The sequence below is a fragment of the Xyrauchen texanus genome, chromosome 44 (assembly GCF_025860055.1).
Source record: "Xyrauchen texanus isolate HMW12.3.18 chromosome 44, RBS_HiC_50CHRs, whole genome shotgun sequence".
Classification (NCBI taxonomy): Eukaryota; Metazoa; Chordata; class Actinopteri; order Cypriniformes; family Catostomidae; genus Xyrauchen; species Xyrauchen texanus.
This window is the reverse complement of record NC_068319.1, coordinates 30728255-30744205: the sequence shown is the minus strand read 5'-3', so window position 1 is coordinate 30744205 and position 15951 is coordinate 30728255. Positions and strand designations below refer to the sequence as shown.

Below are 15951 nucleotides of genomic sequence, written 5' to 3'. Positions count from 1 at the left end.
TGTTCTGTGCATCTGGAATGCACCTGTCTCGTCTTTCAGTATATCAGATAGTTCATCAACAGCATTAATGGCAGTATGGCACGCAATGTACGTTGCTATCCGCAGTTCTCGTCGTTTCTGGTCATTGTTGTCAGGGTTACTGGGCTCACCCACTCTGCTAACTGTAAAAGGTCTGACTGTTGGCTGGCGCCTTGCCATATGCTTCTTGGTGGCTGCATGATCTTTTAAATGAGCATTATATCAGCGTTGCAGTATTTACAGTGTGCCTTTCCTTCTTCTGCACCCGGTGCAATCTCTTTCCCACTCTTTCCTGTCACTTTTTCTATATTTTGCCCACTTTGGCATATTGTCAGTGTCAGTCAGCTAGCTAAGTTTGAAAACCCCGCGCAATCTAGTGTGTTTGAGGGGAGGGCGATGCCGGCGTGCGTGACGTGAGGGAGTGACTGTTGTGAGTTTAGGGGGAACGTCAGCCAGACCTGGTGTGTGTGTGTGTGTGTGTGTGTGTGTGTGTGTGTGTGTGTGTGTGTGTGTGTGTGTGTGTGTGTGTGTGTGTGTGTGTGTGTGTGTGTGTGTGTGTGTGTGTGTGTGTGTATTTATCACTTTGTGGGGACCAAATGTCCCCATAAGGATAGTAAAACCCGAAATGTTTGACCTTGTGGGGACATTTTGTCGGTCCCCATGAGGAAAACAGCTTATAAATCATACTAAATTATGTTTTTTGAAAATGTAAAAATGCAGAAGGTTTTCTGTGAGGGTTAGGTTTAGGGGTAGGGTTAGGTTTAGGGGATAGAATATAAAGTTTGTACAGTATAAAAACCATTATGTCTATGGAAAGTCCCCATAAAACATGGAAACACAACGTGTGTGTGTGTGTGTGTGTGTGTCTGTGTGTGTGTGTGTGTGTGTGTGAGCGTGTATTTATCACTTTGTGGGGACCAAATGTCCCCATAAGGATAGTAAAACCCGAAATTTTTGACCTTGTGGGGACATTTTGTCAGTCCCCATGAGGAAAACAGCTTATAAATCATACTAAATTATGTTTTTTGAAAATGTAAAAATGCAGAAAGTTTTCTGTGAGGGTTAGGTTTAGGGGTAGGGTTAGGTTTAGGGGATAGAATATAAAGTTTGTACAGTATAAAAACCATTATGTCTATGGAAAGTCCCCATAAAACATGGAAACACAAGGTGTGTGTGTGTGTGTGTGTGTGAAGGCTACTGAACAGATAGTCGCGGAAAGAAGGATCTGAAGTACCGATGTTTCGGCTACAAAAACCCGCCGAACTCATCCGAAACCAGCCCAATTTTTATCCACCCGCCCAAACCCATTTTCGCCCGCAGAAAAGATTGCAAAACCGCCCAATTGGGCGGGAAACCGCCCAATCTGGCAACCCTGATGCCCGTAATTCTCTCTCTCTCGAACCATCGTCACCGGCCGCCTTTATCCCTTGCGCGCCCCATCAGGCCGATTGGGGACCGGGCGCGCGATATTCCGACCCGGCCCCGCCCCCCTCCGCTCCACAATATTGTTTGTATGTCAGTTCTAATGGATTTATCAGACTTATCTCTATCTCAGAAGAGCTGTTTTCTTAATGAAGTGTATTTGAGATGGTGTACATTTGTATAATCTGTCAGATGTGGATGAATGCTCCTCTGCTCAGCGTGTGTGTGACGGAGGACTCTGCATGAATTCAGCAGGCAGTTTCTCTTGTGTGTGTGTCGGTATGGATACATGCTGTCTGCAGACGGGACACGCTGCCTCAGTGAGTTATACTGTGATTCTGTCCTATATGTGTGTAATGTATATGTAAATGCAGGTTGTCCCAGTCTTTAAAACATGACTAGTGTGTGTGTTCGCTGTACAGCTGCATGCAGTGCTTGTTCAGGCATGTGGTTTATAGAATGTGATGGCGAGATCACACAGTTTCACACCTGTAATTACCTCCACTGATGCCAGCGCTCCAGCATACAGAGAGAAAGTAGCAGAAAAACATTGAAGCTGCTATAAGTGATGTGAAAGATACCCCTGACTTCATTGTAATGAGAGATGGAGCAGGAGAGCAGCAGTGCATCAGCTCAAAATATCATTCTCACACAAACTAACAACTGTTTATGAGGTTAAATATATGGCGTTAAACTTGAGTGATCTTCTTCAGTTGCCATGCTGTCAGCTTCCTGCTGCCTAATTATGGACTAACTTAGAGTGCCTCAAAGTCTTTTGATTGACAAGTAAGGAATAATGTAACACTTTGCTATGACTTTATTCTCATAATTTGTACTTTATTCTCAAAATATTAAGACTTTAATATTATAATACTATAACTTTACGACTTTACTCTCGGAATCTTAGATTTTTTTTAATGTGGCACTAAAATGCCATTTTAGGTCACAGATATGGCGCTGTGAGGAAAAAGTGACCTGTGACCTACTTTATACTGTAAATAATTGCAGGCTATCAATAAGCATGTATAAATACATAATAAATCTCTCTCTCTCTCTCTCTCTCTCTCTCTCTCTCTCTCTCTCTCTCATTCTCTTTAAAGAAGTCTTGAGAGGATCCTTTGACTCTCATCAAAGCATGTACAGACCACATTCATACACACAGATGTCTTGGAGGTTACCACTGTTCAAATACATTTCCTGTATTTCTAGAGAAAGTCCATACTTATACCTGTGTAATTAACTTTATTAGTATGTGTATGTGTTGGTTAAAGCACTTATAAGAAGTCCTAATAATTCAAGGCTTTCAAAGGTTATACTGTAATTTGGGAGGTTAAATAATGAGTAGGACTTAAAGTAAGGTATAATTAGTGATGGACTGTTGAGTTATTGAAAATGAATGCACTCCTGAGGAGGTCATGCAGCCAAACTCGGACGAAGCTCAGCTGTTACACCTGGTTACAGCAAAAGAATGTGGTGAAGTGATTTTGAATTGCAATGTGATAAACAATCTTCAAATAGCCATGCAGCTGTTGGAAATGAATCAACACCTCGGAACGTTTGTCCAAGAACTTGGAATGTTTGCTCTTTGCACCTGGGCAGTTGTAGTGACATCATGTTTTACCTTTATCTTCAAATATTCACTTTTCTTTTGCGCATATCTTTTAAACCAAATTTCATTGTTTTTGTCTGATTACTAATGATTCAAGAGGACCCCTTAGAGTAAAAGTCACTAATTACATTGGCTGCCATTTTGTTTTATGGCGTTTGTCATTTTTTACTACTGCCCCAACTTTAGGCCCAGTCACACACAAATAATAATACATGTAGATTTTTAACTGTAAAAATGTTACGCTAACAAAGTTAACGAGGTCGACGTGAAACAGGATGTGAGGCTGTATCTTGACAATGCTTTGTCCTGTTGAAACAAAACTTGGTTGAGTTGTATTTAGCTATAGTTAGAATATGGCTGTTATCGTATGAAAGATAAACTACTGTTTCTTTGTAAACTAATAAAGTAAAACCTTATTTCTAATACAGGAAAATAACTCAAGATTATTTGTAAAACATTTAGCACACAGATTATGCAATCAAAACTGGTGTTATAAATACAATTATTATTTACTTATTTATTTTTATTTAAAATTTACAATCATATTTAATCAAACTACGCAATGATGACTCTAAGACATTATAGATATTACAGTTTCATTTTCTGTTAATGCCTGATTTTCTGTAAAGCTGCTTTGAAACGATGTGTGTTGTGAAAGACACTACACAAATAACAATGACTCGACTTGACTGTAAAGAACATTAGAACATCCTAAACTGATCTCTGGAAAGAGGTTTGGAGTGACATTTAATTTCTGTTTGATCGAGAGATGAGTTCGGTGATGGCAATGTCATCCTCTAGTCACTGGTTCGGGGCCACGATACAGTGGGGCAGGAGCTGGAATCTGTTTCAACAGCCTTGAAATATGAACCTCTGAGGAATGCTGATCTCCTGGAGCACATGGAGGGAGTTTCCAATCTGAAACACTCAGATTAAGCCCTTATGTCTGTCCAGAAGAACCTTTATCTGGAACACGCCGATTTGCTCGCTAGAGGTGTTTCTGTAGTTATCTCCCTGGTATGGGGACTCTGAACTTGACATTGCTGTTGAGTCTTGAGTCTTTTTGGATTGAAGTTTCTGAACCTTAGATGTTTCTGTTAGTGTCTCTCTCTTCCAGGCTTGAGGAACAGAACTTTGTTGTATGTGTAAGTGTCTCCCACAAGTCAGGCTGGAGACTTGGAAGATCTGTCACAGTCTCTCTTCTCTGTGAAGAGGAGACTCAGAACTTGTAGTGTTACTGTTATTGCATCCCGGAATGGAGACTCACAATATTGGACTTGCTCTGTTTTGTCTCCTTCCTCATCATGCAAGTGCCTCCTTGCTTGCTGCCGGAGACTCAGAACTTTGATGTTTCATATTCTGTTAGTGTCTCTCGGGATATACCTCGTACCTTAATATTTCAATTTGTGTGAACTATTGTGTTAAATCAAATACTGAAATTTACACAGAGTGGATGTGTTGCAGCTGATATCATTTTAGGATTAAAAGTATGTTTGTTAAGATTTTTATCTTTTTGCAGCCTCCCTTTGTTTCAGCTTTTGCCACATGGCAAATTGCGAGATTGGTTCACTCCATTATCCTTGAAGTCCTAAGGAATTTAAGATTGTTTTACCTCTGATCTTAGGGGTGATATTCAGGGAGAGAATCCAGTGATGGGGGATGTTGACTTCTCTGCAGAAACCTGATCACCCTAATCATGAATCTTAATCCTCTGTAGTGAATGAAAAAGCTTTGGAATGTCTTTGCATATGTTCTGATCACTATAGCCATGAGGATTTCAATGATACCAACTTTTTCTGTATTGGCCATATGCCCTATACGTATACGTGTATTGCATATCTTTTGGATGCGTGTGGTATGCATCTTTGGCATTATGTCCTGAGGATACCTAAGCAGTTTGGAGACACCTCAACCTATAGTTCAAAAGACAACCTAGTTCTGGACTATGGATCTAAAGGTTGGGGGTTTGATCCCCATCTCGGCAGGTCTTACGCCTGAATTTCTATTGTATTGGAGGTCTTCATTTTGTGCTTACTAATAGTTGCAGGGCTTGCCCCCGATCCTTTCTGCTTGCAGGTATTCTTATTGTTCTTCTTCGTCTTTCTTCCCAATGGAAGTTTAAGGCAGCACAATGATCTGTACATAGGACAATTATTACATTTGGCACACTGATAAAGGTAGGTATGAATAGCCCCCAGAAAAGGTTCAGGGTTTCTAGGTTAAGCTCTATATCACAAGCTCAAAAAAAATCAACTTTCGTTTGTTTTAACTTAAAAAAAATATATATTTCCTCTGATTATTCTCTTCATGATGATTTAATGCACCACTTACATTAGGGGTGTGTTCAATTCAGAAGTGATCATGCCTATGCCCTATTCCCTTCAAAGACTTTACCATCCAGATTTGGAGGGCTAAAAGGTTAATTCGGAATTCACATTTTAAGAAATGTTTATTGGAAATTCTATTTGAAGCGATTTTACAGCATGACTATCATGATTGTTCTCCATTCAAAGTGCTCTTCGGAGGGTGATTTATCCTGTTTTGAATGCAGGTAAAACTCCACCTTGGCAGTCATGTTGGATTGTAATGTTTTTTCACTAGTCCTCTTGCAAAAAAATGTCTCAGTTGATCTTCAGTTGGAGCCACACAAAAATGACTGAACAGAATTTAGATTTTTTTCCCCTTTTTTTCAAAATTTGAATTTTGATCGTTGTTGAAAGGTTCAAAGCTGATCCTGTTAACTGCTGTCAGCTTGGTATGTCCATTTAGTGGCTGTTTAACTTGTGGCAGCAAGATGCAGTGGGTTGTGCACGGAACTGTGGACATAAAGGCATAGGTTTGATCCTGTCCTGAGGCAACTTGTGCAGTAGTGTGGGAATGCTTTGTACATTGTATACAGGCAATGTGTTGTGCTTACTGAGATGCAGCGCTTGCTGTTTTGGTGCTTGGCCCCTTAATTGCTGCTTGCAGCTATATTTAATCTGTGTTTTTGTTGTTATCAAATAGAAAAGCATGGGATTACATTATTTAAAACCTAAATGTGATTCATAGACAAAACTTGGCAATTTGTCAGGCTCAACTATTAATTTTGACCTTAAACGTAATGATCATTATGTATAATTTTTACTGTTCTGAAGTATGGCACTTTTTTGTCAGTTTCCATTTATTGTTTTGAATTTATGTAAATAATACAAATCAGTACAATTCTAGAGACTTGCAGATAAAATGTTAATTGCTAGATTTAAAGCTATAAAAGAGTCAAAAGAGCTGCACTTTGTGTTTCAGAGCAGCACATAGGTGTGTGTTTTGCATCCGTTGTGAATGGACGCTGTGTTCGGGAGATCAGTGGACACTTCAGTAAAATTCAGTGCTGCTGTGAACGTGGACTCTGCTGGAGTCAACATACAGCTCATGAAATGTGTCCTGTACCAGGATCAGGTAAGTAATTCACCCGAACATACACCAAAGACAAGCAAAGAGAGCTGAGATTTCAGCAGACTAAAAGTTACCCTGCTGAAAAAACAGCATAACTGGTCACCAGCATATGATGCATTTTGCTGGTCTAGACCACAGGAAGCTGGTGTGCTGTTGTTCAACAAGACTTTGACTATCTTAACCCAAAAGACTTCCTTGGTTAACCAGCATGACTAGGTAAACCATACTGGTCGACCAGCTTCACAGGCAAAATTTTGCTGGTGAACATCATGGCTATGCTGGTCCTTCAGCTAGACCAGCACCACACTAGTAGAACCAGCTTATTCAGCAGAGGAGACTTTAAGAAGTGAAATCCTGCATTTAAAATGTAAACATAAGCAATCACAGAGAAATTAATAATAGAAAGGGTGTAAAACCCTTGAATGAAGACCCTTTGACCCCAGAGAGTGTCACATGGTTTAGGATTCAAACTTATGGAAATATGAGTTGATAACTTAATATGTTACTAGGTTAAGGGTTGTTTGGTACAGTAGAAGTGCTTAAAATAAATAAATAAATGTTTGGATTAACCTATGATAGAAAAATCCCAAAACTCTGATTTTACTGAAGTTGTGTGCTCTACCCTCAGATTTGTCCTGCTCGATCTCTGGTTTGTAGACTCTAGATTCTTATTAAGGTTCAAGCATGTGACTCCTAGGACCCCACCCTTTTTGACCCTGCTGACTACAGCCACCTCCTAAGGGTGATGAAGGCTGTAATCTACTAGTGCCCTTCACAAATAAAGAGGAGATTACAAGAATGTAATTTTGTTCATGGCTTAATTATTTGCTTTAAAGCTTAATGATTACAGCTTATAGAGTAATGAAAACAAGATCTTTAAACCCTTTGTTTCTACTGAAAAAAAAATAAAAATCAGCAACAACAGAAGTAAATGGCACAATATATCAGAGTTTAAAAAAGAACTGCGGCAACAAATCAATAGTGACATTACAAAGCCCATGCTGGGGAAACTTTAGATTTACTGAACTTCAATTTTTTTCAAGAGTTGTCCACTTGAGTGGTGTGATAGAGGCTAGTTAGAAAAGGGTCAAATTACAAGGTGAGTGCCAGATTATCTCTGATAATCTAATCTATCTATGACCGAATCACGTGAAGGAAGTAAGGGTCATTCATTTTAGAGAAAAAATAACAGGGAAACTCAACCCTTATAATGTAATCTTGTGCACAATAATATTGGAGCGAATTCCTGAATTAATGCTAGGAAAGCAACACAGGAACGGTAATGTATGCCTGTATGCCCTTGTGGTCCATCTTTGCATGTACACTTTGAGTGTGACTTAATGTTGCATATCCTGCTGGGTGGTAAGCTGCTTTGAACTAGTGCAGGCTCAGCAACAGGGTGCAGCAAGGGTTTAAAGGGGGTAATTGTGAGCACCTTTCTGTTTCTGTTTCTTGAGAATGTTAACTCTTGTGCAAAACACAAAAACACAGAGGACGTCTAGAAGACATTTTAATAGTGATATACCTCAAACAGTCCTGTCTCTCTCTATTCTGCTCTTTACAGATGAATACTTCAGGATTTGTCTGGTGGGCGCTGCCTTGAGTGGCTATAGTGATGAGGATCCTGATAAAATCCCTCATCATACCAGCAGCTTCAGTCCTACTCATATTGACCAGATACTGAACCCATTTGCTAATAATGGGCATATATTACCTCAGTTTCCCCAAAATCCCCAAATCCCTCAGATTCCTCAGATCTCAGTGAATGGTAATGGTTTTAGACCACAACGACCTGTCGGTGAGCAAAACTTTTCAAACAACATGCATAGACTAACATTCTAGACCTAAAACAACCAAATTGCAGTTTATTCTCAAGGTACTTATGAGTCCCTGATTATATTTCCATGAGTTTATGTTTTGTTTGCAGTTAGTGTGAATGAGACTGTAAACAGGTGTCGTCTGTTTCCTAACCTGTGTGTGAACGGACGCTGTGTACCTGTGGGGTCTGACTACCGCTGTAACTGTAACACTGGATACAGAGAGAGCAACAGAGCAGAATGCTCAGGTCATTTCATTTTATCGTCACAGACTGTTTGTGTCTACAAATCAAATTTGACTACACCATTGTGCTAAACTCAAATTAGACATAAAAGAATGAATGTTGTGTGTACTCTAGTTTCTCAGCACCAAAAGGTTAATGGATGATGAAGCATCGCAAAGAGCCTCTCAAAGGGCATTTTTCAAAATATGGCCAACACAAAACAAAATAAAGAAATGACTCTCACTGAATGATGTGTTGTTTTCTTAGATGTGGATGAGTGTGTATCTGACCCCTGCCCTAATGGAAACTGTATCAACACTCCTGGTTCCTACCACTGCAGCTGTCACACAGGCTTTCTCAGGATTCCAGGCAAACAGACCTGCATTGGTAAGACTGAACCCTCAATTAAGTAATCCAGCAATACCTAGCTGAAGTAGCTTGCTTTAAGGAAGGACAGATGATGTTCTCAAGTCACATTCAAGTTGAAATATTCTCAATACATACCTTTACATATACATATAGTACATGTATACCATATGCATAAGGTATATATAACTTACTACATAGTTACTAAATATATGCATATTTCAATTTTCCCAATTTTGTTGTACTTAGAATTTTAAAGCAGTTGTGGACAATCACAGCTCAAAAGCAGATTGATTGCAAATAAATTATCTAGCTTGTTTATGGCTCCTGCCATTAGCACCCACCAAACAGCAGGCTGTGATATCTGTCCATCATGCTTGGGAATATAGCATTTGTGGGATTGCAGTTTGGTTTGCTGCAATGCTAAACAGACAGCTCAATTTTGCTGAGCTGGATCCTAACTTTAGGGTTAAACTAGCTCCTGATTTAGCTCATTTACCACATAGTGCAAGCATCTGCTGCAGCTAATGTTCCTCCATTAAAAAAGACACCTGTATCCCCAGCTGACTGTTTGGTTAAGTATTCACTTCTAAAGATAGATTCTGACCTTCAAAGATGGCAAAGATGGTTCTTTTTTTTAAATTTTTTTTTTAGTTTTTTTTTTTATTCTTTTTATTAAACATTTTAGTTATTTCAAACAAAACATACTAAAAAAAAAAAAAAAAAACAGCACAGAAAACGATATAAATAACCATATCTATGGGCATGTGGACAATTTCCATTTTACATACAGCATCTCGTCATATGGTTGTACATACATTATATCCATTTTGTGTTTACGACCTTTTGATCTTCAGACACTTTAAAATATTCTCCCATTTTTTTAAACAGGTGTAATTTACCATTGAGACAATACCTCAATCTTTCTAGAGTTACAACTTCAGATATCAGAGACTTCCACATCTGAGTAGAGGGGGCGTCGCTACCAACCCATTTGGTCATTATAGCCTTTCGAGCCAGCATCAGGAGAAACTGAACAGTCTCTTTGTGAGCTCTCAGATGGTCAGGTATAAGCCCCAGTAGGCACATGAGTGGGCTGAGTGGGGCTGTCTGTCCTATCACCAAACTGATTTCACTGCATACTGCCTGCCAAAATACCTTGATGTTCTTGCACTCCCAAAGACAGTGATATCTAGTGCCTTTAGCTAAGTTACATTTAGGACAATTCGGAGAAACACCTGGAGTGTACTTACTGTATATATAAGGTGATATGTAAACATTATGTTGAATATTGGACTGCATTTCTTTGTATCTATTACAGATTGATATTCTAGAGGGCAGTATTACTATTTCCTCCCACAACTCAGAGTCAATTGACACTTTAAGCAGCATATTCCAAGTTGTTCGTAAGTGTTTCAGTTTGTCTACCGTTAGATTCTGTAACTCAGAATAGAATCTAGACACAAAACGTCCACGTTTCCGACAGTCCAGTAGAGTTTTTTCAAGCAAGTAACAGTTCGTTGGTATCTCCAGAGATCCAGTCTTTGATTTTACGTAATGCCTGATCTGGAGATACTTGTAGAAATCGTTGGCAGTTATATTATATTCAGATCTTATATCTTCACATGTCTTGAATTTACCTTTGTCCCACAAATCAGACATTCTCCTAATACCAGCTTCTTGCCATGACTTGAGATTGAGACCAGCGCCCCCTTCTGATAAATCTGGGGTATCTACCAGAATTGCAAAAAAGTTAAGAGCCTTGGACTTCCCAAATATTTTCTTCAAAATACTCCATGTCTTGATAACATTATTAATTAGGTAATTGTCTTTAACAGCAGGAGGCAGTTCTCTTACACGTTTATCTAATAAGTTTATAAGACAGAAGGGTTGACTAATTACTTTTTCAATCTCAAGCCAAGGTGTCTCATCATGTTCATCTGCCCATACTGAAACAATTCTAGCATGAATAGACAGTACATAGTTCTCAATCTTTGGTAAGCCCCACCCACCCTGTTGTTTTGGAAGTTGTAAAGTATCCATTTTAAGCTTAGGCTTTCTGCCTGCCCAGATAAAGTCTGATATCAATTTATTAATGTCCTTAAGATCATTTGGATTTAAAAACACAAAAAGCATTGACACTGGATAAGAAATTTTTGGAAGTAGTACCATTTTAGTAAGGTTAATCCTACCAAGCATTGATAAAGGAAGCTTTTTCCAACTTGTAACTTTTTCTTTTATGTGACTAATTAAAGGATTGATGTTTTCCGCATAAAGCTGAGCAATTTTGGGTGTGATTTTTATTCCTAGATACTTAAATCCTGTAGGTGCCCAGCGGAAAGGTTTAACATAAGCAGGCTCGACCTGACCACTGTTTGTTAAGGGCATTATTTCTGACTTTTCAAAATTGACCTTATACCCTGATATTTGTCCAAATTCTTTAATACAATCAACCAGTGTTGGAATTGATTTATCGGGATCTGTTAAAGTTAAAAGAATATCATCGGCATATAATAAAATGTTGTGCTGTTTTGTTCCTATTAAAATTCCTCCTATATTTATATTCTGTCTGGCGGCTATCGCAAGCGGCTCTATAGCCAGGGAGAACAGCAAAGGTGATAAATGACTGCCCTGAGCAGTACCGCGTCTAAGTTTAAATGGTACGGACAAAAGACCATTTGTCAAGACAGAGGCTGCAGGCATCTTGTACAAAATCTTCACCCAGTCTATAAAAGTGGGTTTAAAACCAAATCTTCTTAGCACTTCGAACATGTAGTCCCATTCAACACGGTCGAAAGCTTTTTTGGCGTCCATTGAAACAATGGCGCCGGGTATTTGATGGTAATTAAGATGATTGATAATATTAATCAAGCATCTTGTATTATTTGAGGACAGACGACCCTTAATAAATCCAGTCTGGTCTGTGCTTACTATGTCTGATACAACCCGCTCTAATCTATTGGCCAACACCTTTGACAATATTTTCATGTCTACTCCTAACAAGCTTATCGGCCGATAGGAAGAAGGCAGTTCTGGGTCCTTATCTTTTTTTGGTATTACTGTAATATTGGCAATATACATAGTTCCCGGGAGACTTGAGTGTTCAAAGGATGCATTAAATACTCTCTGTAATAATTTATTAATCTTGCCTTTCATAACCTTAAAAAACTCAACGGGATATCCGTCAGCGGCAAAGATGGTTCTTAAACTCTCTCTACTTCTGACATGGCTCTTACATGGATGTTCTCTCCACAATGCTTCAAAATAACACTTCCATGATCTGGAGTGCTGTGGTCCTCCAGGACCAGGATTGAGAAACACTGGCCTACATTACCCATTCTGAAATCTCAAACACTCCTCACCATCACAAGATTTGGGGTCAGTTAAAGCCCTTCAGTCCTCCTGCAGACAGCCCTGCTGGTTATGTGCTATCTGATCTATAAACAGGGCACGCAAATGGCCACAATCCTGTGTGGGTCAGTCTACCTCAGAGCTGCAAGAGATTTGTCACAATGACACTTAAATGGGCCAGATGTCTATTAAGGCAATGATTCCTAACCAGGGGAATGTGTACCCCAGGGGGTACACCATGAGGTTCCAGGGGGTACATAAAAATTATTCGATTTTGCTATGGTGAACCTAACAAAATGTATTGCTTAAAATACAAATGTTAAGATCTAGGGATGGATTAAAATAAAAGAAATTAAATTAATCTTGATCTTCATTGGAACAATCTTTTTAATACCCTTTCTCAGTGGCATAGATTCCGGGTGGAATATATTCAAAAGAAGCAAGTACAACAGCCCTATTATTAATACCATTATCCATGGAGACACCCCCCGGTAGACTCAAAGAGACTGTACCATGTCTATTTAATATGTAATAGAAAAGTGGTAAACTTGAGTTATAGTTGATCTAACCTAAAAAATTACTGTATCCTAATTTTTTACGTAAATTTTGTCAGATTAAATTAAATGTTTGAATTGAATAAATCCAGTTAATGTAGAAGCACATTTTTTAGGTAACCAGAAAAAAATTGTGTGTGGAATTAATGGAATTTGTAAATAAAAAATAAGCTAAAATGTGACCAAATTTATATAAAACTAAAGATACAATTTGATACATTTACTGTATATTTTTAATTAACAGCATTATCTGTGAGAGACTATACCCAATATATACCCAAATGAATCAGATTGAATCAGAATCAAACCAAATCAGGAAATCTTTATCAATAATGAATATTGATGAAGATATGTCAATAGATCAAACCGATATATATTGATCAATAATAATCCATGTTAATGCTAATGTTAAATTATATATAGTCTTTGAAACATTATTTTTAGTCTTTAGTTTTGTTTCGATAAAGAGGTACTTGAGCACTGATGGTGCTGTGGGGATACTTAAGACAAAAGTTTGGGACTGCTCTGAGGTACTGGAAAAGCAGGACAAGTAAGCACCTGTAAGGTCCAAGGGTATGTAAATCTTGCTTTATGTGGACGAACTGGCCACTTTCCTCCACAAAGCAGCCTGCTGTCTGCGACACCAAACTGCATCAGCAGCTTGTTACAATTCTGAGCCTTCCTATGAACAAGACAACGCGATCCATTACATTTAATGCTATAGATTGTCTAGCAAAGTCTGTTGTTTGTCCCATGCCACCATTGGATTATTTGTTTCTCACCATTGCACATGTGCACCATCAGCACCATCCATAGTCCTACCAGCTTTCCAAATGGACCAGGTCCTCCCAAGATGTTCAATGAGCATTTGATATCCGTCGAAGGTGGACAATTCATTCAGCCTCTGAAAGTCATTGCAGCAGTGGAAGTTGACAAAGTTCTTCTGGAATATCAAATAGGACTGGACCATGGGCTTTGTGATTATTCTATCATACTCGTAATCCCTGATTGACCAGGACTTCCAATTTGTGTTTCTGCATCAGGGTGTGCTGATCTTCCATGGCAAGACTGGTTGCCATGTTGGGCCATGGGCTCCATCCAGCATATGAGGTGGTTTGCTCTGTACGTCTCTGACTTGGCTGATAGATTCAGTAGGTCACGATTCCTGTCCTCTCCCTGCTTAAAAGGAAGAAACTTGGAGTAGAAGAAGAAACTTGTGGTAGAAGAAGATAACACTAGCTCTCTCTCACCATGTTGGAACAGATGTTCATGTACAAGGGACATCACTCTGTCAGTCCTCCCCCTTATGTCCCATACATCTTCAATCACCATTTGTTGGGGTGAGAATTGTTTCTCCCAGGCATTTTTGGTGATGTTCAAAAGCACAGAGTCTGTGTCATCCCCCTCTTGATTTTAATCCACTGGCTACCTGAAGCTGCCAGAATCAAATTAAAAGATTTGTTTTTTGCCTTCATGACAGCCAATTAAACATCACTGACTTACTTCAACTCATTCCGCCAGGTCTATATCCCCTCTCTGCAATTGATAGATCCTGGATCGTGATGGTTCCATCTTAACAAAATCTCTTTCACAGTCATTCACTCTCTCTGTTCCTCTGTGTTGAAATGAGCTTCCAACCTCCAACTGATCCGCTGAAACCATTTCAGTATTCAAGAAACAGCTGAAAACACATCTTTTCCATAAGCACTTAACCTGTCCACAAGCATAATGGCACTTACCATTTAATATAAAAATATTAAATGTATATTAAATAAATAAATAAAAATTACATAAAAATACCTCCTCTTTATCTGTCTCTTTCTTCTGCTCTGGCTTCTATACTACTCCTGTTACCATTGGAACTTGTCATTGCGATACTGCAGATATTGTAGAATTTTGTGTGACAAATTGCTTATGTTTCTCATTTATAAGTTGCTTTGATTGAAAGTGTCTACTAAATGACTGATTTTTAATGTGACTGTGAAACAGAACAGCTATTGGGAAGCACGCAGCATAATTGACTAGTGGCAAAATATACTTATGACCCTGGGCAGACTCTGGCAGCTGACCTACCATGCCCATTCCTATGCATTTGAAGTTCAACTCTTTGATGGGCAGTGGGACAAGGGGGCTGGGGGTGGAATTTATTCCACTTACACACTTCATTGTATTGATAGAACTACTTTACCTCTCCAACAAGCCCGGGGCAATGGAATTGATCATAGATGTACTGGATAGTATTTTGAGCACCCAGATGCCCAACAAGGGGATGGTAGGGTGCCACTATCATCACCATCTTCGTCTTTGTCTGTGGTACCACTAGCAGACTTTTTTCAACACCCTTCCTAGTTACCATGCAGTACAACAGGCCATTATTGACATAAAAGTAGGAAGCAGGCTAAAGGCCAACTTGTCTGTTTTCTCCCTTGACCACTTAAACCTGAGTTAAGCTGTTCCTCATGCTGTTCTCTGACAAAAACAAAATCCCAAACTGTAACCTGTTGAAATAAATGAGAATATATATTTAATGGTTTCTGTATATACTCACCATCTTTCTTGATGTTGGTGGCCAGTAGGGGCTCTGCCTCTTCTCCAGGCTGCATGGTAATTAAAAGTAGTCATATGAACCCTGGCCAATCCTTTCTTATTAACAGGGGATCTGGCATATCCTTAAACCAAGCTAGCATCCAATATCCAGGAACCTGGCCATGATGGTGACTGCCCTGGCTGGCACATGGCAAGTATCGATGTATACACAGGTTATTGAAATCAGTGTTTATCCTGGTATCTCTGTTACCAGCACCCCAGGGTTTGAACGAGGCTGACTGAACTCCTTGAATCCAGGAGAGCTTTAGTATGTAAGCCGTCTAGACTTCTCCAGTTAATCAGATGGAAGAGAATGGTGAACTATGCAGCCTACAAACCACAAGAGTTTCTAGAGGATTCCGGTAAATGGGCATGAGTTCATCTCTTTTTGATGACTTGCTGACTTTCAAATTTGGAGGTCCTCCATCAATCACATCTCTGGGAGACTCCTCCGAGGATATGTTGCATCTTTCTCCTCAACGTCTTGCCTCCTCAAACTCCACAACCTTAACGAGTTGGCTTAGGGCTACAGGATTCCACATCCTCATTGGTTTGCTTTGTGACACATC

The 15951-nt window shown here is 39.2% G+C and overlaps 1 protein-coding gene across 1 annotated transcript in view; it reads left to right on the top strand.

Annotated features, from left to right (window-relative positions):
• LOC127636651 (fibrillin-2-like) overlaps positions 1-15951 on the top strand; it is a 169052-nt gene that overhangs the window by 36394 nt on the left and 116707 nt on the right. Inside the window, 6 exon segments of the mRNA XM_052117306.1 lie at positions 1633-1721; positions 1724-1760; positions 6335-6487; positions 8049-8282; positions 8412-8549; positions 8793-8912. Coding sequence (XP_051973266.1) covers positions 1633-1721; positions 1724-1760; positions 6335-6487; positions 8049-8282; positions 8412-8549; positions 8793-8912 — 771 coding nt within the window.